Here is a 22,989-nt window from a genome sequence, read left to right as displayed (position 1 = left end):
TTTAAACTGTAGGGTGTAGTCCCTGCATGTTTCGAAGGCAGACCGCACAAGCCTCAGGTGACAGACCAGCTCTTTCTTCAATCCCCAAAGAATGCTGATAAGTGAGAGTCCCAAACTCCTCACAGACCAAACTCCTCACTGACCAGACCATCTAAACAACCTTGGGCTGGCACCAACTTTAATCCCACTGTGGATTTTGATTCTCAGGACTTGAATGACCAACCCAAGAACTGATCACTGGGCAAACCAGCACAATATGCCATGCCCCAATGACATACAGACACTCACAGACATTTACCAGAACACACACACACACTCAAATAGCATGGACCCCTGCTGTTTGCAGTCAGATCAAAGAGAACAGAGGACTGTAAAACCCATAGACTTACAAATATAGTTTTAGATTTCATGTAAGAACAATTAATATGTTAGTATGTGTGTATATCATAATATGTGTCGTTAGACCCCCCCCCCCCCCCCCCCCATAAAATCATAAAGATATTTGAGTGCACTAATTCTTACAGAACACTCCTCATAAGCCTCACTTATAGCCTCACACTTATATCCTGTAAATGCACTTACAGTAACTCAGGTCAAATAGAGGAAAACATTGATGAAAATGTTGCATTATAGGGCCAAAGATATTTATATTTTTATAACAATATAATGTCTGTTTCAAAATCTTCCACTGAATCTGTTTAAATGAAGGACAGCTTTTATGTTATTTATGCTCTACTCAATTATACTTCTGTTTTCTTCCTACATAAAAATGTCATGATGAGCTTTGTATAAGGTCAATTTTCAAAAAACTCGTTTTAATCACAAATGAAATAAACACTGATGAAGCATCAAATATGTCTTTTTACATACTTTCAGAACACAACATTGCACATTCTAAAAGGCAGCTCACATTGTCAATAAAAGTCATATCAAATACATGTTTATCTCAAGCAAGTAAGATGCTTGCTCTTAAGTGTTCCACCTTGTATTTCAGCAGATTTACAGTGTATCACGTGATGAAAACCAGACTCCAGAGGATCATACTGTATTGAATTATTTTTCACTTAAAAAAATTTACAGATTAACACACATGGTTTGCAGGGATATCAGCACAAATATTTCATTGTAGACCAACAGTAAGCTATTCAGTTCAAAATGTGGATTACAAAATCAGTTTTGAAGCTCTAAAACTCTTGCCGCTCTATGTATGCATCACAAGCTCTTTTTCAGGTTAATGAAATGAAAGTGGTTGCACAAATATATTTTCCATTCAAATGTCTATTCATGAAAATGGCAACATATTTATATATTTTCTATTTAGGACAAACTTATGGTACAACAATTTATGGTAAAGATGAACTAATCCGAGATAACAAAGCCAGTGTAGATGTTGGAACAGTTTTGGTGTTTTCTGGCTTGTATCAGCTTGTCTGTGGGACATCAACTGACTTCATGTTTGTTACTCTGGCGTGGGTTCGCCTCCCTCAACCCCCGGATCAGCTGTTTGTTCCTCATTAATCATCTCCTTGTATTTACTCTTGAAAAATCCAGCCTGAGAGTACAAAACAAAGGAAGTTAGATAAAAACACTGCAATCCTGCATTAGAGATGCACAATAAAAACATAAAAAGAACCAAACCAAATGAGAGAACAGTGAAAATGTAAAGATGCCGCATTCAGGTATTGTCACTGGGTGTATTTTGTGATAAAGGGTGCCCAATACTAGACCTCAGGTTGTCTTATTGCCTCCATAACGCTGTGTAATAAACTGAAACAGTGCATGTAAAGTATCTCACCTTGTACAGGCCAGCAGTGAGTAAAGCCAGCAGAGCCAACCCTCCCAGAGATCCTCCAACAATCTCTTTGGTGAAGTCTGGTTCAGGATACACTTCTACCTCTGCCACAATCTGAGATGTGCAGTGACAGATTTTGGATCAGATCTCCATTCAAGCTCTTTTCAAACACAAATAAACAAATCCGATGTATAATTACCTTGTGAATGGGAGGATTGTTATTTGACCGCACTGAAAAGAAGATGTACTGGTTTCTGTCGTACTCCAGACTGGCCGTGCTGGTCAAGAGGAATTTGGCAGAATCAAGTCCAATCTGAGAGAGAAAAACAAGGGAGTCAGACATTTAATTTCATCTTTAAGGTTGTTCATTTTCATTAGAACATTATTATTTTTAATACACACACATTAGTTACCTGCTTTATCCATTCAGAACTAAGGTTGGCAGAGATTGTGTACTTTTTACTCTCCAGAGTTCCCATGAATCGATTGCACTTGAACACTCTGCAACTGGCTACAGAGCAGTCCTGTGTGTGATTAAAAGGAGGCCTAAATTTATTGCTGGAAACAGGGAAAACGTATGTGTAATGCACTAAAATACCATACATTTCTAAATCTATATATGATTAGATTAAATTCCACCATGTACAGATGGTAGAGCCTCTGACACTTACCACTGACTTATTTTTCTGTATCTGAGCAACAAAATTTGTGACGGTGGGTTTTTCATCTTTGTCTCTTTGGCAGTCTGGAATCTGAAATAGAGCTGATTCATGTCAGTTTAACAGAGAACAAATTCATCCACAAGGCTTTAGTTGCATAAAAACAGCTACATTTGAGACTTCTGGGGTTTCAGTAACAATGAGTTCCCACATATTACCTGCAAACTGCTCGAATCCACCCATATGTCTTTATTACCGAGCTTTATCGGAACCCTGATCACCACAGTGAAATTCAGTGCTCTGATGTCATTTACAACCTAAGAGGGGAGAAAAGAAAAAGACCTACTGAGCATTAAAGTCAAGTCTGAATAAAGTTAATTAACCTTTTTTAAAAAAATGATATTATGATAGGATAAGATTTTTTACCTTAATTGATTGTTGGAGTGGTTTCTGCAAATTACTCTTGCCGTAAGTGAAATTGCTGTAGCTGAGGGAACTGAACAGAAACATTAAGCTTTACAATGTCACTTTAAATTATTTTAAAATCTTTTTAAACTTGTTAAATCACATAGAACACAAACCTTTCAATTGTCATTAAAATGCTGTACTTCACAGCAATCCCTTTCATTTTGTAAAGTTCACTTGACTTGGAGTGCTCGTTCCCACTAAGAGAGGTGAAATTAATTGTACACATGAATAATAATAATAATTGTCACATACACACATGTACAGTGATGTGCTTATAGGCTGGAAGATGAACATAACAGTACCTGGTGGCATTTGCAGTAATGAATAACTTCCTGTCAAGTTGACTGTTGGCTTCAATTCCATAGGACACAATGAAGAGTGCCTAAAACGAAAAGAATGAGAGAGATCAGATTGTCTCCTCTCTCGGTTCAGCTGCAGTGAGATGAGATGCTTCTGTACACACTACAAACCTTAGCGTTACTCTTGAAAATAGGCTTGTCAATAGTGCAGTCTGTCTTTCCCTGAGATAAGCCAGCTCCACTGTCCAAGGAGTTGCACTCAATTCTTCCCTTTATTAAAAAATAAATTAATTAAACAAAAGCACACATAATCCATAATCACTGCATAACCTCAGAGAGCAGCTGACCAGAGTTGAATTGAAACAGACTTGATCCTCACCTGCAGGCCTGTAAACTTCCTGTAGGAGAGCCCAGGTGGGTACGTGAGAATGACATGGCTGTTGTAGGAGTTTTCCTCCCTGTTTTCCACTGACACAGTGACCTCCAGCAGTTCATCAATGCCTACTTTAACCTCTGAGGAACTGATAGAATAGAAGAAAATGGAAAAGTGAAGGTAGGAAAAAAAAAACATTGCACAAAGATGAAATTGTAACAAAGAGAGTCCGGGTGCATGTAACATTAGTCCAGCATATACAAAAAGAGTAACATGCCAAATGCTATGCTTACAGAGTAAAAAATTAAAAGAGCATGCTGACCAATTTGGGAGTGCAAAGAGAAAAGTTAAACATGTCACCTGCCCACCAATAGTAAATCCACAGATAAAACAGTAGATCCACACACCTAAGTCAGGCTTCACATTTGAAACTCAGTCTCACCTGGTGAAGTTGAAATCCACTTTCAGGTTATCTATACAGTTGTTGTCATTGCCGCAGTTGATCTCAAAAGGTAACTGTTGAAGACAGTATTTAGTAAACCATGTTTGTTCAGAAAGTGTAAGAGCAAACGGCCAAGACAGACATGACAAATGAATGGAATTACAATTGAACATTATTCAGAAAGCATGATGATGCCTGAGCATTTCATAGTACTGGAGAGCTCTTCACATAGTACCTAATGGTCAATTATGTGGTGATATCTGTCATGATGTGGCAAACATGTAATTAATCACAAAAAGTATTGTCAACATGTGACAAACATGAATCAGAAAGTCAAGTTGTTTTTCTTAACTTCACAAACCCTGAACTTTATTGTTAAATCTTCAGTTCAGTTACAATTCTGACAGTCAGTGAAGACCACATGTGAAAAATATGAATTGAACTGGATCATTTTCCCCATTAGTGTGATTCTTCTGGGCAGATCTGAACACAGTAATCGTACTCAGGTGTGGACCAACAATCACAGAGACCATTTGGGGATATGGTCTCGGTCCTGTCCGAAACAAACTCTGGAGTGGTTTGTTTCTGGTGGGAACATGATGACGTAGCCAGACATTCTTCAGGAGTTTCTTTTGTGTTTATGTTGCTCCCACCCCAGGCACATGTGACCAATGAGTGGAGTGAACATTCTCTTGTGGCTTGTAGTGATGCTTTTTTTAAAATGCACCAAGTTTACCAACTCATCCACTGATTTGGACCGGAGCAAACAAATACAGGTTTTAAAACACCCTCAGTATGAATAAAACTGACCAATAAATGAGGGTGTCTTTAAAGATTACTTACAGGATGAAAGGTTGTTGTCTGAGCCTGTTGGGCCAGACTTGGGCTGAGATTTTTGTGAGAAGCCAAACCGTCAAAGGTGAATCGGAGCTCGTTGTTAAGTGGATTCAGAGCATCTTCTGGACAGGCCTGTGAGAGGACGGTACTATTATGAATATCAAGGTAGTGAGGGTTGCTTGTATGAAAAATTATGTTTTTCACATTGAAGCTCTGTGGATTGTGGTTGGTTTTCCTGATGTTATTAGGTTTTAAAGAACTCACCTCAATGTGGAAGTTCACACTGAAGCATCGTTGCTCTAAGCCAAGAGTTATTGATCTGGTCTCCTCTCGTTGTTTCTCCCTGATGTAAGCTCGGTTGTTTGGGACCGTACGTGTGGCATCCAGTATTAAAGTATAATTAATCATTGCTCTAGCTGGAACAGATTAGAGTTTCATTTAAAGGTTACTCATGTACATACATACAAGTATGGACGGACAGTGGGTCTGTGGTTTAGAAACAGTGAAGAGAATCAGTGACCTTTATCTACTGTAGAGCGTCCGGTCATGGTAAAGCAGATTGTAGCTGTGTTGTCCAGTGGTTTTGAGCAGTCTGAGTTTTGAGTTTGGATTTTGTTTGGGTTGAATGTCACCTCAGCTTCTACCATTACTATAGGCTTTGATCTGGATATGGACAGAGTAGGAAAATACATATGAAAATTGTGAAGCAGTATATCAAAATGACAACTAGTAAATCTTATTTTAGCTGCCTGATACAATCCATTATTGGTGAACAGTTCTGTCCTAAATTGGTAACAAGAGACTTAAAATCGTGTTACTGTGAAAGGTGGAGACTTCATGGTTATAAACCTTATGGTTGTATGATTACGTTGACACAAATGAACACAAATGGTAGAATTACACTTGAGAGTAACAATGTGTGTCAGGAGCATCTTACCTGAGTAAGACAACTGTTCCCTTTGAACCCACTGCTAAATCAGGCAGATTGTCGTCACTAAGGTCAAAAGACGACTGACTGATCGACATGCCAAAGAATTTCAGTCCTGGCTGGACTTCAGAGGAAGCGATTCTCTATGTAAATGAAAATATTTTAATCAATAAAAAATAAATTTTGTCTAAATTGTATATTAAACAAGAAGCCATATGTATCATTTAAATCCTCTTGTTGCTTCTTTGTTCTCGCTCACCTGTGAGTAAGTAGGACTAATCCTTCCTCCTCCTGTTTCACCGTGGAAGATGTAGATGCTACCTTGACCACCATTCTCCAAAGGTGCTCCAACTGCCAAATCATTGAGACCATCACTGTTAAGGTCAGGCAGCACAGCAAGAGAAGATCCAAACCTTCCTTGGTCAGATGCATCCCCTCTCAGTACTGATGGATTATCGAAGCGACACTCAACTTTCTGGTGGAAATAGGAAAAAAGGATGAGAGTCGATGTTTGAATTCTCATTGAAAAAATCCAATAGATTCTGGATAAAATTGTCATTTACCACATTTGATAAGCTGCAAACATAAACTTGTCCCTCTCTATCACTGTCCATGTACATAGGGGCAGATATGAGGACTAGGTCAGTGTACGTGTCACGATCCACATCCATGGCGCAAACCACTGCACCAAAATATTCACCACTCTGAAACTGTGTGAGCAACAAAAAACAATTAGTAGTGAGTGAGGAAACAACAACCTTTAAGATTTAAGATTTAAAAAATAATTCTTTACATTGTCTTAATCATGAAAACACACCTGCCAAGCAGCGGGGTCAATTTTTTGTTCAATGCTGTCTTCAAAAACTGAAATCACAACTCCTCTGTGTTGATATCTTGGAGCACCAACAATTGTAAGTGTGCCACGCGACGTTTTGGCGACTGCCATGGAGTAACCTAGAATTAAAGAGTCAAGCCCATTAGCATACAAAGGTTTGACCAACTAAGGACAAACTGTATCTTTTACTGATTTTTTAAGTGTTAATTACATAACATCACCATTATCTTTGCTGGGAACAATCTTTAAAATTACACATTTCGTCCCGAGGGCTCCAGGTGGAGGTCGTGACACTGGAGGAAAACTGGACGGAGCGGATTAAACTAATGTGGTCGTCGGGTAGTGCGAAGACGGGCAAGCCTTCAGGAAAGACCGGGATTCCCGATGAAACAACACTATAAAAGGTTAAGATTTGACTGTTTCCAGGAAATAACATTAGCCTACGAGGTGAGAGATGTGTATACTCAATTTTGATAAGACTACAGCGTTTTATACGGATTTTAGTCGCTAAATTCATAACCTCACAAGCCAAGGACGTCGGGGAAGCACTAAATGCAGTTGCGAACTTATGAACGATGCTGTTTTCAGCAGCGAGGGCCCTCTGCCCCTAGGGAGCAGTGCTCATCCCTCAGAGCGGACTGAACACCAGAGCTCAAAGAAGGTCAATAGACAGACCTCACCAAAGGAAGTTCTTTTAGTATTCTCTTTAAAGGTTCTTAAGTTAAACCTTTGTTATAAGTTGTTTAATGTTCATTACTGTTTCAGTAGCTATAGGGGGGTAAATATGACGGAGAGGATAGGAGAGAGACACAATACAGGTGGACAACACCTGTATTGAGATCGATGACAACATCCAAGAACTGCATTAAAGTAGCCTCATATAATGTAAATGGTGTACTTAACCCAATCAAAAGGCGTAAGATAATTAGTAAGATGAAAAAAGAAGGGGTAGGGGTAATTTTATTACAAGAAACTCATCTGACAGAGAAGGAACATGCAAAGTTGACAAGAAATGGCTACAACCAAATATTCTCTGCCTCCTACAAATCAGGACGCCGGCGAGGGGTGGCTATTTTGATTTCAGGGAAGATCTCATTTGAAAAGATATCTGTGACGGGGGTCAAAGAGGGTAGATACATCATGGTTAAGGGGAAACTTGAGGGGGAGGTGGTAACTTTTTTTAACATCTATGCCCCACCAAGCTCGGATTGGAAGTTTTATAGACAGATGTTTGATTTGATGACACTAGAGGCAGAGGGTATTTTGATTGCGGGAGGCGATTTGAACCAGAGGCTAAACCCACAGCTGGATGCCTCAGGAGGTGGGATACAAAAAAGTGCAATCAGTAAAAAAATTAAGATGATGATGTCTGAACTGGGAATTGTAGACATTTGGAGGGATCTGAATCCCACAAGTAAGGATTACACCTACTATTCACCACCACACAACATACACACAAGGATTGATTATTTCCTGATGTATAATAAAGATAGATGTAGGGTAGAAAAATGTGATATAGGAGTAAGGGATCTATCAGACCATAGCCCTCTTTACTTAACACTACGTCTGGCGAGCGAGAAAAAAACAACAATCTGGAGATTAAACTCAAACATGTTAAGAGGACACACAAAGGAGGAAATAGTGAAGGAACTTCAGACATATATAGAGGATAATGACAATGGTGAAGTGTCTCCGTCTGTACTGTGGAATGCGTGTAAGGCCGTGATGAGAGGGAAGCTAATAGCCAAATCAGCATACTTAAAAAAGATGAGACAGCTACAACTTGACACATTAAAATCAGATCTAAAAAGGCTAGAAAGAGAACATAAAGATAAATTGGAAGAGGACATATATCAGGAAATAAAAAGAAAGAGGGCAGAGATAAATGAGATTTACGCACAGGAGATCCAAAAAAAACTGTTATTTACAAAACAAAGATATTATGAAGTGGGGGGTAAGTCAACAAAATTGCTAGCATATAAACTGAAAAAACAGCTGGCAAAAAATAACATTTACAAAATAAGAGATCCGCATACAAGATCAACAGTGGATAAAACAGAGGAAATACAAAGATGCTTTGAAACTTATTATAAAAACCTATATGCCCAACCGAAAGCTAGTGATAAAACCCAGATGGATCAATTTTTGGAGAACTTAAATTTACCAAATGTAACAGAAGAACAGAATGAGGCTTTAACTGCTGAAATTACAGAAGAGGAAGTTAATAAAGCAATCTCAAATCTTAAGGCCAACAAGTCCCCGGGTGCAGACGGATATACGGCAGAATGGTACAGAATATTTAAGGTAACATTAATCCCACTTCTGCGGAAGGCATTTAACTGGGTGTTGAAGGAGGGGGAAATTCCTCACTCATGGAGAGAAGCCATCATCTCTGTAATTCTGAAGGAGGGAAAGGATGAGCAGGAATGCTCCAGTTATAGGCCTATTAGCGTCCTTAACCAAGATTATAGATTGTTTACAGCCATTTTAGCCGGACGACTAGAAAAAATTCTGCCAGAAATAATACATTTAGACCAGACGGGATTCATAAAACAAAGACAGACGCAAGACAATATCAGGCGCACCCTACATGTTATGCAACATGTAATCAAAAATAAAATAGAGACAGTAGTGGTGGGAATAGATGCAGAAAAAGCTTTTGATTCGGTGGGGTGGGACTTCCTATATAAAGTGCTGGATCGGTTCAATTTTCATAAGACATTTATTAAAGTCATAAAGGCCCTGTATAATAAACCAACAGCTAGGATCAGGATCAATGGGAGTCTTTCAAAGTTTTTCACACTAGAACGAGGCTGTCGTCAAGGTTGCTCAGCGAGTCCTCTTCTCTTTGCTATATTTTTGGAACCTCTAAGCAATTGGATAAAACACAATGAAAATATATAGGGGGAGGGGTACAAAAGATAGCTCTATTTGCTGATGACATATTAATGTACTTAACAAGCCCAGATACGTCCTTCCCTGCACTTATGACAACCCTCACAGACTATGGTCATTTATCAGGCTATAAGATAAATATACAAAAAACTCAGGTTATTACTTTCAACTATAGACCAGGCCAAGCGATTAGGGACAATTACAAAATTAATTGGGAATCAAAATCATTAAAATATTTGGGAGTTAATCTACCTCAAGACTTAGGACAATTGAAGTCCATCAGCTACGACCCATTGCTTAGTAGAATTAAATCAGATATTAACAGGTGGAACCTGATACCATATATGTGCATTACACAAAAAGTGGAGGTGATAAAAATTAATGTACTGCCGAGGATTTTATACCTGTTCCAGAGTCTACCAGTGGAGTTAAAAGAAGATGAATTTAGGGAATGGAATAAAATGATCTCTAGATACATTTGGCAGGGGAAAAGACCGAGGATCAGGTACAGAACGCTGCAGTTACCCAAAAACAAAGGAGGGTTAGGACTTCCATGCCTGAAGAGCTATTACCAAGCTGCACAAATAAAAACATTGTTGAATATATACATTCCTTACTACTCAGCGAGATGGAAAGAGATAGAGGTCGGCACAACAGATGGGGTCCCAATACAGGCTATAATAGGGGACAGTAACCTGAGAAAGCACATTAGAGAAGGGGCAAACCCATGGATGGATATATCATTGAAGATCTGGTTCAAATTAATTGCGGAAAACGACTTGAAAACTCAAAGTAGATTATTAAGATGGATTGAGTTTGATTCTGAATTCATGCCAAATAGAATAGATAAGAGTTTTAAAAATTGGGAAAGGGGACCTACAATATTCCTGGAGCTCTTAAGTAAGAAGAAAATTAAAAGTTTTCAGGAGCTAAAAGACCAATATCACCTAACAAATTCGGATCAATATAGGTATTTGCAATTACGGAACTATCTGGAGCAAACAATGAGGGGGGTCATAAACGGGAGGAGGACAGAAATTATTGAGATGTTTACTGCAACATATGAATCAAAATTGGGAACGAAGCTTATCTCAAGACTATATAAGGCAGTGGAGGACTTAAAGGGAACAGACACAGTGTATATAAAAGAGAGGTGGGAGAGGAATGCAAATATTGTTATATCAGTGGATGAATGGGAAGAGATAAATGAACAGCAATGGAGAACAACCTGTTCTTTATCTTGGAGAGAACATGGGTGGAAGAATATTATAAGATTTTTTAGAACACCAGCACAGTCAAAGTATCACCGTACAAAGTGCTGGAGATTGTGTGGAGCTGAGAAAGCTGACCACTTCCATGTGTTCTGGAGTTGTCCCTCCATTCGCACCTACTGGCAGGAGCTTAAAAAGTGTATGGATAAAGTATTGAAGGTAAATCTTCCACTTACATTTGAGGTGTTATACTTGGGGATATTGGGCATAGATTTAACAAGATTTGGGGACAAATATATTTACAGAACAATGCTGATTGCAAGTAAAAAAGCGATTACCAGAAAGTGGTTGAAGAATGAGGTACCTAAGGTCGAGGACTGGGTTGAGGTTATGCACAATGTATATGGGATGGAAAAGTTAACTTTCTCTGTGAGACTGGAGAGGGACAGATTTGAAAGAATTTGGGAAAATTGGATAGAGTACATAAAACCAACTAGATTAGACTTTATTTGAGATGTACGTCATAGGAACAAAGACCCCTAGTTCATATTTCATAGCTACAGATGTTGAAAGGTTCTGTTTTGTTTTCTTTCGGTTTGTTTGTTTGTTTTTTTTTTAAATTTTATTCTATTTCACAATATCTGCAAAATCGATCACATGATAGAACTCTGTTAATTCAACTGGCCACGAGATATGGAAGATTGTGAATAACTGTTGTGCTCTGGACATGGGTATTTGTATCCATGTATGGACATATAGCCATAGGTATATGAATAATATATTCTATATTTTATTTTATTTTACTTTTCCTCTTGATATGTATGAGTAGGCACAGTTGTTCTCTATCTGGATCCAAAGTAAAAAACTAAGGAAGACTGTCATGTTTAAATGAATAATATTATAATATTAGGAATGGAGAAAAGAATACGTCATTGTGTACCAGTTGTAAGCAGAATGTATATGAAAATGGCAAATAAAAAGAAAATAAATAAATAAATAAATAAAAAAAAAATTACACATTTCAGCAAGCTATTAATTACAAATACGCATTATTTATTCTTTGTTTGATTTAACATTAAAAAATTTGCTTTGGGTCACCCCCTATGCACTTTTCCTTGCAGGATGCTCCTAGTTCAGAATATTCTTTACTTTTCTTGTGTGCATTTAAATCTGGATACCATGAGGAGCCTTCACTTTGGTCTTCCCTGAACACATTTTAAAAACCATCACAATATCTATACAAGCTGCGCCTCCAGGATTCGTTGATATCTTACTGGCTTCTGCACAACTTTGAATCATAATTTTCACTCCTTAGTCCTCATTTGTTTTTTCCTGTCCCTTTCCTAAAATCTTGTGTTTTCAAAAGATGGGAGGAAGGATTACAGTACAGCAGTGTAAATACACCATTGCATGTACTGTAATATTCATACCCAGATAACTGTCAGGTTCCATATTCGGAGAATCATAGGCCTTCTGGCCTGTTCTTGTGTAAGGCTGGTAGCCTCCCTTCCACTGGTTGGCACCAACAATACCCATCTGAATCCCCTGCAATTTAGACAGAAATGTATAGAAAATGTGTTTGGCACAAAACATTAGCCAAGGAAAAGGCTAAATGTATCATACATTCATCATCTGGACCTTATATAGCTATATGCTTTTCAGCAACAAGGAGTGACACACAGACGTGTGTGTGTGTGTGTGTGTGTGTGTGTGTGTGTGTGTGTGTGTGTGTGTGTGTGTGTGTGTTTCTAAGACTATACTGTCCAGTGACTGTCTGGTGTTTTTAATTACCCCAGGCACATAAGCTGCACTGAATCCCATTTGAGCCATTTCCATTTTCAGTGACTCTCCACCAGTTTGAGATCCTGTAACAACAAAATAAATTAGTTAGTATTCAGATTTGAAATTTGATTATAGCTCTGAGTTGTAATTATAAAGTATTTGTCAAGATATTTATGTATTTTTTTTGTTAAAACAGTAAGTCTATATTTTCTAATATTGCCCATGTCACTTCTAATGACTGGCAGTTCAGTTTAAAATGACACTTCCTAATAAATGACATAATAATTGTTTACTTTGGAACTATAACTTTTACAGTAATATCACAATAAAACACAAAAATGATGTGAAGCTGTCATGATAAGGTTACATATGTACCTTCAATAGAGAAGATTTTGTCCTGTAAATTCTGCCGTATTTTTTCAAGAGCGCCAAAGTTTGATACTTGAAACATGTGATTTGCTGAGGGTTTAGATGCAATGGTGTCCAGTTCCTGTTTTGCTTTGGGGTCTGTGAATGCACCCCCCACCTAGGGATGTTGAGAAAACATGTTTGAGGTGTTGTACTGTACAACAAAATAGATTTGTATGCAAGTAAAATATTGGCTCCATTTATATTACTGACTCTCAAATTGATCATCATGTCGTTAGTATGCAAGCATGCAGCATTAAATCATTTGTTTTTTCAGTGCTGTTAAAGGTTTGTTTATCGATAATGCCTGTAAATTTTGGAGTGTAGAAAGTATAAACTATTTTCAGAAACACAAAAGGCAATTTTCTAGGTATACCTAAAACTCCTCAATTATGGTTAAGTGTACAATGTGTACAATAAGAGTTCTTAAATTCCATAGAAAACAGAGTATAGGTAGCTGCTGTCACCTGAGCTGTATGTGATGTGTTAGTCAGATGTGCTTTAACTTTTTAACATGTTAACACAACACATATTTATACAGTAGAAATGCAACTTACCCCAATAGCAAATCGAACAATCTTTTTCTTTTCAGCTGAATTTACTGCATTTTGCAAATAAACCCGGTCATTAGATGCTCCATCTGTAATGACTATTAAAATCTTCTTCACATCTGACCTGGAGCCTCTCCTTGCCGAGAAGACATTGTTGCTGTCAATAGAAAAATCCACTTTTAATACATGTTCTTGTGGTACATTTTTAATGAAAGAAAATGAAATGTCTTTATAAGTTAAGAAATCACTTGTCACTTACCTCAGTAGCATCAAGACATGCAAATAGTTTTGGTTTTATTCGTACAAGCTTTGAGATGTCTCTCTGAGATTTCTGAGTAACATGGACATTGTTTCTGAAAACATGTTGCTTTTTAACTTTTTTTAATTTTTAACTTTTTAGTGCTATGAGCACAGAAAACAAAATCCCATACACTCTCCATTGAGGCAGAAATATCAGATCCCAGGCAAATAAAACCACTAGTTGTGCCATTTAATAGCTGTCTTGTTGCCTCTCAACAGTGTGCAGGCAAAACAATCCCTCAGGTGTCCAACCCCCAATTAAATATTTCCCAGATTAACCAATAAATATAATAGTGAGTGGTGTGAGATGTACTTTAAGTACTGTAAGTACTGTACTTCTAAATGATTATTTTTCTGTATATTGTGTTGAGCTGATTTTAAATTACTCCATTATATGTTGTGTTATAATTAAATTGGTAACAGTAGATTTTGAAGTATTTATTTATAGAAATGTTTTAAAAAAGTTTTGAAAGTTTGCCAGTTTAGATGTAATGCTGCTGATTTGTATCAAACTTGGCATGACTGCTGAAAATCAGTATGAACAACATATCATAACACGATAGGAAAACTCTAAAATCAAAGAAAAACACATTGTTAACTTATGAGGATGGTGTCACACATTAGCATCATGAAGGCACTTACACAACGTGTTTGATGGCTTTAGCTGTGTAAGTCCATCCAGTTAACTGTCTTATTCCATCAATTTGAGATTTCCAGTTATTAGTATCAAAAGTGTCAAAGTAGTAATGGATGGTGGGATCTGTAGAGAACTGGGCAATGGCAAACTGGAAAAAAGAAGAAAGAATGGAAATATGTATGGATATAAATGGAGATGTGTATTCAACAGTCAAATAATCAAACAAGTTACATGGAGGGCTGAGGTATATTTTGAGTACAATCCTACCTTTGTATCCTGTCCCTGGAATGATCCAACCAGATTTTTCACAAAAGTCTTCATTCTATAAAAATCCTGTGAATCTACGCTGCCTGAGCCATCCAACAGAAATGCAATGTCTGCTTGGGTTTGACACTCTGTCAAAAAGGAGAAATACATCTGAATAATTATATACAGTTTCCTCTTAAGCACAGTGATTTAAAACATTTATGTCATCCTGCTGTGAACATTACACGTTGCTATATTGTCTGTCTGCTTGTTCCAGTGCTCAGGCACACTATTGTGCTGATCACTCCAGAAAAGCCTCTTGGCAATGTGAAGCAGTATAATACAAATAATCCAATACTCAGATTTCTACCAATATGCATGTTGGGTTGTGTGCATGAAGTGATAAGTGTGTGCAGTGGTGCTCAAATATTACTAGACCTTTTTTATCACTACCATTGAGATTGTAAAAAAAACTCAACCTGTGTACCTTCAGGAGAGGAAGGCACAGAGTATTCAACATGATCATAACTGGATAACTGCAAGCATACACCACTATACAGCGTGATACTTTTGCAGTCCTTTGGGATGGTCGGACCACATGCCTGAAAAGAGATAAGACCAAGTCCTGATTAATAGATGATTATTTTACTGTTCTCTTTTCTGTTTTCAAGCTGAAAAAATGGATTTGGTAAAGATACAAACCTCTGCATTTTTATCATCAATGACATGTAAATCTTTGCACTTTACCAACTTACCAGAGTGTTTTTTGTGGTGGGATCATTTGTCATTGTCAAACCAAGGGACATGTTGACTGCAAATTCTGGCACTGCATAAAAACATCAGCCATCGGCTATGTTAAAATCATCAAGATACAACACAACTACATTCTCAGTGACCAAACCACAGCCACCACTAGTAAAATATTTCTGATCTGATAACTATTACAACATTACCCAGTCAAGACTGTACAGCAGTGTCTCACAACTATGCATATTTTATACTTATATAACCAATTTACAACAAAATGGAATACAATCTCCATCTTAACAAGTCATTTTGTCAATTATTGAGTCCAAAAATTTTTAAAAACAAAAGGAACTGTTATGGGAACAAGTAAAATAACTTTATTTTATTCAATCAGTTGGCAAGTAAGCCAGTAAGGATAAAGAAAGATGCCTCAGTATCTGTCTTACAAATCCCCTGAAACAATATTTATCAGATGACAAAAGCTAAAGAATCAATAAAGCATTTTGAAATGAGTAGTTGCTCACCTCGTACTGATACTTCCCTGCAGGATTTGGTGGAGCACTTAAATATTTTCCCTCTCTGACTCTCTGAATATTGTGCAAGGGGGGCACTGACCAGCAAACTGAGGAAATAAAACCCAACAATCAGGTGAGAGCGCCTGTTCAGGGAGTACAGTGTAGCTAAATAAATCCCACATTTTTGCTATTAAGCAATGCTGCATGCTTATGACTTCATTACTGTGAAACTGGCATATGACAGAGATGCGGGCTGGAAAAAACCCTATCATAGCAAATCTGAAGCAGCATGTGCAAATTTCCCTGCTCTTCCTCACCATCGGGCAGTCTAGGCACGATTATCAAACGGATCCAAAGGACTGTAACGTCACTTGACATGTTCAACTCACAAATTCAGCCGTCGTTCCTAAGGAAGATTGAGTGAATGTGTGCCAAACAGTCATCAGTGATTTCTCTATTGTGCCTGAATTAAACTGTAAGTGTTAACTTATGCATCACTACACATTATTGATAATTATGTTAATATCAGACTTGTTAAAAAATAGCTTACAAATATATACGGTTCATTAATAGACTGTTTCAGTAGTTTTAGTGTTTTAAGATCTCTAGTTAAGAACTTATATTCTCTGTTCTGAATGTAATTTCAAGTAGATTGTCACAAATAGGTGGTGTGACTAGCCAGTAAAGTAAATGTTCAATGTAAACGTCGCTTGTTGTGCATTCCCTTTATGCTGCTCTCAGCGTCGATATACAACAGTGTGCTGTAAATCCCTAGTTGCGGTCGAGAGAGACCCCTTGTGGTCATTTGGAGTACTGCTTATACAACGGTGAAGCTGACTGTTTGCAGCAGAGTAAGCTATTATGGTAGTTATTTTCTTGATTATCCAGAACAGTTTGAACCCAATTATATATTTGTTGTTGCTTATGTTCCTTCAGATAACCACAACTTCAAAACTTGATGATTGGCTGTTTATCCATACTGGATACAGCACTCAGTGTACACATCTGCTTTTACTCATGTGGGACATTATTAAAGATCGTTGACTGAACTCCTGGATTGCCGCAGTTTTTCTGACAGAAGACTAAGGCCAGACCTGTGTATGCCAGCATTCAATCTAAATATATATTTCACACAGCAGATACAGTTACTGTAGACCCATGATCAACCACACTTACTCTGATTGTCTCTGCACCACCTGGTATCCAAAACCTGCAGCAGAGTTACTCAGGGACTTCCAAGCCACAGGATCAATATTGAAACAAAGTGCAGCTTTTAAGACTGAGGAACAAAGAAGGAAGAACCACACAATTTATCTGATTTAAAGCCACCATGTGTACCGTTATAGTATCTTTCAAATTATTCTCATGTTTTTATGTGCAGGAAAAGGAGACAGTCCTGGTGAAAATCTGCACAGTCTGTGTTGCTTTCAGTCTATACAGTATATGAGGTGTAGTGTATGAAGTGTTGTCTTTTTTATACAACCACTGGCAGGTGCCAAAGTCAGATTGTTTTTTAAATTCTAAACATAGTGGATGTGAACAAATTACTCTACATGACAAATACTAAGACTTGAATGTAAAAATACAGTACACTACTTTACACAGCATCTATATTTGCCATCACAGGGGATATCCTGTCTTTTGTTTAAATGCTGCAAAAATAAGATCTTACTTTTGACCTTTTGAGGTTTTCTAAAAACATGAGGTTTTCTAAGAATGGTCCAAGTTATATAAACTCTTTGACCACCTGACAAAATATGTACTCATGGCCAACAGCTTTAAAATGGTTAACTTCCCTTAATGGATCTGTTGAACCTCCGGCAGACACTTGCAGATTGATATGAATAGATTTTGTTAGCCATTATATTACAAAATGTTCCAAAATTGCATCATGTACTTTTAATGTCACAGTCTTTCAAAATAAAACAAAAAACCCAGTAAATGCATAAAACAATAATAATTATTTTATCATCATCAATTTTATCCTCAGGTTCTGCTTTTTCTGCTGTGGCTTCAGGAAGACAATTACAGAAAATACTATATTGTAAATTTTATTTGTTAATGTTAACCTGCTCCATCATTTAGTTAATGTCATCCAATTCTGTTGTGTTTTTACACAGTCTCAATCGTACTGTAATATATATCAAACTGAAATAAACCACCACTAGCAGAAAATATCATAAAGGGGGTAGCAGGAAGTTTGTTAATGCCCTCCCACATAGCAACTTGTCACATTAGATACGGTGTACTATAAAAATTATTGAACATTTACATCAGCTTCCTTCTGATAAGTGAGATATATGTAAGATGTGTTGTGTTGGTGTCTGATATGTTTCACGTCAAGTTGTATACATTCAGCAGATATGATCATGTTAACTTTCGAGAGCTGAGTAATGTCTGTTGCAGTATTAACAATTCAATTTGAATTCAAACATAATAATAATTTAGGATGTCTGTGTTTATGTGTCAGCCCTCTGAAAAACAATGCCCTCAGTCCACCTTGCAAGCCTGCACAGGATAAGTGGGTATATATAAGAAATAAATGGATGAATTTAGAATAATTGAGGCTCTTATAATCAGTTAGACAAGACACAGGTGGGGGACAATGAACCAGTATTTAGTTTTATAATTAGTGGCACTGTGTGGCTATTTATAAAAAAAAAAAATTAGATGATTGCGCAGTATCGGTGAAGCTATTTTTAAGACTGAGTTGGTCACATACTGAGGCAGGAAGTTTGACTCACAAAGGATGAACCATAGATGTAAAAATGATCATTTTAATGTTTTTTCTAGATATTATGGAGAAATAGTGATTACAGTGATAGATAGTGATTACAGTTATTGATCTATTATTCTTTGTGTTTTTTAAAATAAAACGATAATTTATGATTATAAAAGTTATTATGATTACAGTATGTTATAGAAACATAGCTGCTCAAGATGTATATAAAATAAGATATTAAATGAAATGGCAGGATCCTATTTTCACTACCGGCACAAAAACTCATAAAGGGACAATGAAAAACAAAATCAGGATGGACAAATTTTGTCTTACCTGACAAGAATAATGTGGTAGATATTATCCAGTCCATTGTGTTACTCCCATGAAAAATGCTAAAAGTATGACTTATTCTCTGAGTTGTACAAATTAAACTATGAAAACTATTTCTACTAATGAAGCTATGAAGGAGGGAGACGTTGAAAGCAAAATGCAGAAATGGTATGGTGACTGACAAGACAAGTCAGTTAGAGGAACTTTTATGTAGGAGGGGTTATTCACACTTTACACTATACACTTTCTGTTGTACATGAGCACATTGTGTGTATATATATATATATATGGGTGTGTGTGTGTGTGTGTGTGTCACCTATCTAACACTTCTAAGAAGTAGAGGCAAATTTTTTTCAAGTTAGTTTCAGGGCAACTAGATTAAACCCAGAATGATGTTTTGGGTACTGATGCTCATTCTGATGTAAGTCTGATAAATAATGATTAAAATAATAAATGGCAAAATAAAACATTACCACAGCCCTTGTTGGCAGGTGTGGCAACACATTTGTCACTGAGAAAAATAAGACGATGTTGGACACCAATGTGAGGAGGTTAAATTTCATATTACAAACAACCTAGTTTGATTAGTTTGTTCAGGCAGACAAACGCCCCCAAAGGCACTGTTTAGACAAGCCTTCTCGTGAAGAAAAAAATCTAAAAATAAAAAGATGCATTTCTCCTTTTCTGCTGGACTTCCTCTGCACTCTGATCCCATCTGTGCGTCAGAAATCTTTGTAGTGTGTCATATAGAGGCAGACACCATGAGTTGGTAGAACATAATAGGATTCAATGTCTGATAGATAACTTTGTGTGTATTGTTGTCTGTTTATTCATAGTTTTGACATTTAAAACATTATAGATGTATTTTGGAGGTACTTACTGTATGTACAATGACTTTAAAGTTTTATATTATGGTGCCACAGGTTTTTCACCTATCTAAGGAAACAAACAGCAGTCTGCCATATTAAAATCTCATTCTTTTTGATTAAATTAGTTTCATCACAACTTCACCTGGAAAAAAGTTTTTTTCTTCTTCTTCTTCTTCTCATCACAACTCTGCACACTGTCTCATTTAGACTACAGCCTGTCTTCAGAAAATTAATTCATTCTCTTTTCCTGCTACTTCTCACTCCAAATGTTCTGACCATATATAGTGCAAATTTTCTGAGCCTCTCTCTGTAAGAAGCTGATTTATAAGGCATTATGGACCATGACAGTGTGCTTGTGCAACCTTTGCCGAGTCACAAAATGGCTTTGAGGAAATGGATCTGTGTGTTCACTCTGCGAGCCTTTTATCTGCAAGAAAGTCACACTTAGATCGGACCAACCTCTTTGTTGAGCTGCAGATGTTGTCAAAGTAGTTTAATATATAAGAGCAGCCTATTATTTAATCCTATATGTTTTTAAATGTCATATACAGTATTGATTTACCTACAATAAAATGTGTGAGCCTCCACATAATTCATTGTTTTTGTGGCAGTGATTTAAATATGGGTTTTGTTATTTGTATAATATCTATTTTAACTCATTAATAGTTATCACGCATTTGGAGATCTTTTATGTAACATAATAAAGTAAGCTACTGGTTAACATGGAAACTTCACTACTTTTACTATTACTTTCAATGTTTTCCTCCAATAGATGAACATATCAGCATCCAAAAGCTTTCCCTTTTAATTAGCATCAATATTTGTAATTTACATGATTTTTCTCTCAGAAAAACTATTATTAGAGAAGTTATTGTCCTGGGCAATATATTCCATCTTTACATACTAAATTATTTTATTAATTTTCTTGGTGCATTGAGATTTATTTGAACATTTATAGAGGGCTTTGACATTTAATCTTTGTCATTATGTATCTTTCTTTCACATACCATATCATAATTTATCAATCAAAGTTCAGTTTCATTTTTGTGATTACTTTAATTTAAAGACAGTTGTATTTAATTGGAAAACGAATGCTGAATCACCTCTAACCTTCACGACTCCAAGAGCAGGAAACAAAGGTTATGATATTGTAACCCCAGTTCTATATGCACAGGCAGAGCCCTCTATGGACTCTATGGGTAATACTCTCCTCCTATCACTCGCACGCAATCACCCGCTGAAATTTGCTTGTATGTAGCCGGCCAATCAGGACGTGCCTGCCGATTATGTGTGTCTTGCACACTATATAAGCAGTCCATAGGTTGAGGGCTCCGCCTGTGCTTATAAAACTAGGGTTACAACATTGTAACCTTCATTCTATCTCACACAGGCTCCACCCTCTATTGGACTCTATGAGTACAGTAGGCTGAGCCTGATGAATGTCATCAGAGTGCCTCACTGAGCCCCTCCTACTACTTTATAATCTAGCTGCTTAAGCGGAGCAGTAGTTCCAGTTTGAGACCCGGCGTGGGGCCCTCCTTTGTAAGGTAGTTTATTCATGAACACTTATTGTAACACGTTAATTTTCTAAAAATTAAAAAGCATAATAAAAACAAAAACGGGATTTTTAAGCCTCTTTCCACTTTTATTTGAATACAAATACAAATAATTTTGCTGCTTCAACAAATATAGATACAAATACAAATACTGGGCTCTCTGCACATCCCTAGAGGACATTAGCAATGCCAGATCTTTCACTGCTGGAAGTCAATGCTGGGTGACAGGCTGGGGGGCGGGGAGCAAGAGCACAGGTAAGTTCATATTGCTTGCATGAGAAGTTTAATTTCAGTAGATCTTTGAGAGTTACTTTGTACTTTGTTCACTGTTTGTATTCACATGAGTAAAAGGGATTTTTTTAGGCACTGACAGAGCTGGCACAAGTCTTCGCGACCTTGAAACTCGAGTAACAAATTGTGGGAATGTTTCTAACTCAGAGAACATTTGCACATATAACATGGACAATAAGCAGGTAAAATAATTTTTCCCATCCACCAGTTTCTAAATTTTGTTTTTCATTGTGTCAGAAGTTTGTAGATGTTAGTTTTCAGCTTTGGATGATCGATGATCATGTTTCTATCTGTTTTTACATTTACAGGGTGATCAGGGTGGCCCTCTGCTATGCAAGTCAGATTCATCTTGGTTCCAGGTGGCTGTTGTATCAACAGGTGGAAGCAAATCTCTCTGTGCAGATGTTCAGATCTTTGCCAAAACTTCAAGATTCGGGTCATTCTTAAAGGAGACAGTGGGCAACATGCCTTCTCCTGCCGCCACAGGAGGAGCAGCAGGTTTCTCCATGTCCTCATTCCTGTCCTTCTTTTTACCCATTACCTCTATGTTCCTGTTGTCAAGCTATTAGGTCTGTTGTCAAAGGGATGCTTGAAGCAATTCATTATTGCACTTAAAAGTCAAGTTGATTGACCACTTTAAACACTCCTCATAAGACTCACTTAAATTCTGTAAATGCACATACAGTAACGCAGGTCAAATAGAAGAAAAATGTTGAAGAAAATGTTGCATCATAAAGCCAAAGATGTTTTTTATTTTTTAACAATAAAAGATATTTTTCTGTAATATGATGAATTATTTTAAAAGACAATGTCATTTCCAAAATGTTCCACTGAATCCGCTTAAATGAAGGACAACCTTTATGTTATTTATGCTCAATACTCATTTATACCTTTGTTTTCTTCCTACGTAAAATTGTCATGATCAGCTTTGTATAAGGTCAATTTTCAAAAAAAAACTGTGATTTTAATCACATATGAAATAAAAATTGATGAAGCATCAAATATATCTTTTTACATGCATTCAGAACACAACGTTGCACATTTTAAAATGTAATTAAAAACAAGGCATCTCACATTGTCAGTGAAAGTCATATCAAATACATCTATATACATCAAAATACATAAAATATATCTCAAGCAAGTAAGGTGCTCACTCTTAACGTTCCACTGTGTATTTCAGTAGTTTTACAGTACATCATGTGATGACACCCAGACTCCAAAGGATTATACTGTATTGAATAATTTTTCACTTAAAATAAAATGTACAAATTAACACATGGTTTGCAAATATTTAAT

General features: G+C 36.9%; 1 protein-coding gene and 1 long non-coding RNA gene across 2 annotated transcripts; one reads left to right on the top strand and one right to left on the bottom strand.

Annotated features, from left to right (window-relative positions):
- Positions 1-794: 794 nt before the first annotated feature.
- Positions 795-19,164, bottom strand: LOC137171626 (integrin alpha-M-like). The gene is made up of 30 exons (XM_067575659.1): positions 18,981-19,164; positions 17,102-17,204; positions 15,935-16,032; positions 15,419-15,489; positions 15,151-15,265; positions 14,685-14,812; positions 14,423-14,565; positions 13,487-13,637; positions 12,897-13,047; positions 12,531-12,604; positions 12,170-12,284; positions 6,616-6,752; positions 6,362-6,508; positions 6,058-6,273; positions 5,808-5,941; positions 5,391-5,533; positions 5,135-5,286; positions 4,877-5,002; positions 4,034-4,107; positions 3,598-3,739; positions 3,390-3,488; positions 3,222-3,301; positions 3,033-3,116; positions 2,878-2,947; positions 2,670-2,768; positions 2,464-2,544; positions 2,206-2,316; positions 1,992-2,105; positions 1,796-1,906; positions 795-1,552 (listed from the first exon to the last, which is right to left on the bottom strand). The coding sequence occupies exons 1-30, from the start codon at positions 19,015-19,017 to the stop codon at positions 1,460-1,462; spliced, it is 3,399 nt and encodes a 1,132-aa protein (XP_067431760.1). The 5' UTR covers positions 19,018-19,164; the 3' UTR covers positions 795-1,459.
- A 1,469-nt stretch (positions 19,165-20,633) lies between these two features.
- LOC137171632 (uncharacterized) lies at positions 20,634-22,130 on the top strand. Its single transcript, XR_010924798.1, has 3 exons — positions 20,634-21,657; positions 21,766-21,875; positions 22,002-22,130. It is a non-coding gene; the product is annotated as an uncharacterized lncRNA (long non-coding RNA).
- Positions 22,131-22,989: the final 859 nt, after the last annotated feature.

This window comes from Thunnus thynnus, chromosome 20, assembly GCF_963924715.1.
Source record: "Thunnus thynnus chromosome 20, fThuThy2.1, whole genome shotgun sequence".
In the NCBI taxonomy this organism is placed as follows: Eukaryota; Metazoa; Chordata; class Actinopteri; order Scombriformes; family Scombridae; genus Thunnus; species Thunnus thynnus.
Note: the sequence above shows the minus strand (reverse complement) of the source record. Positions and strands in the feature narration are given on the sequence as shown.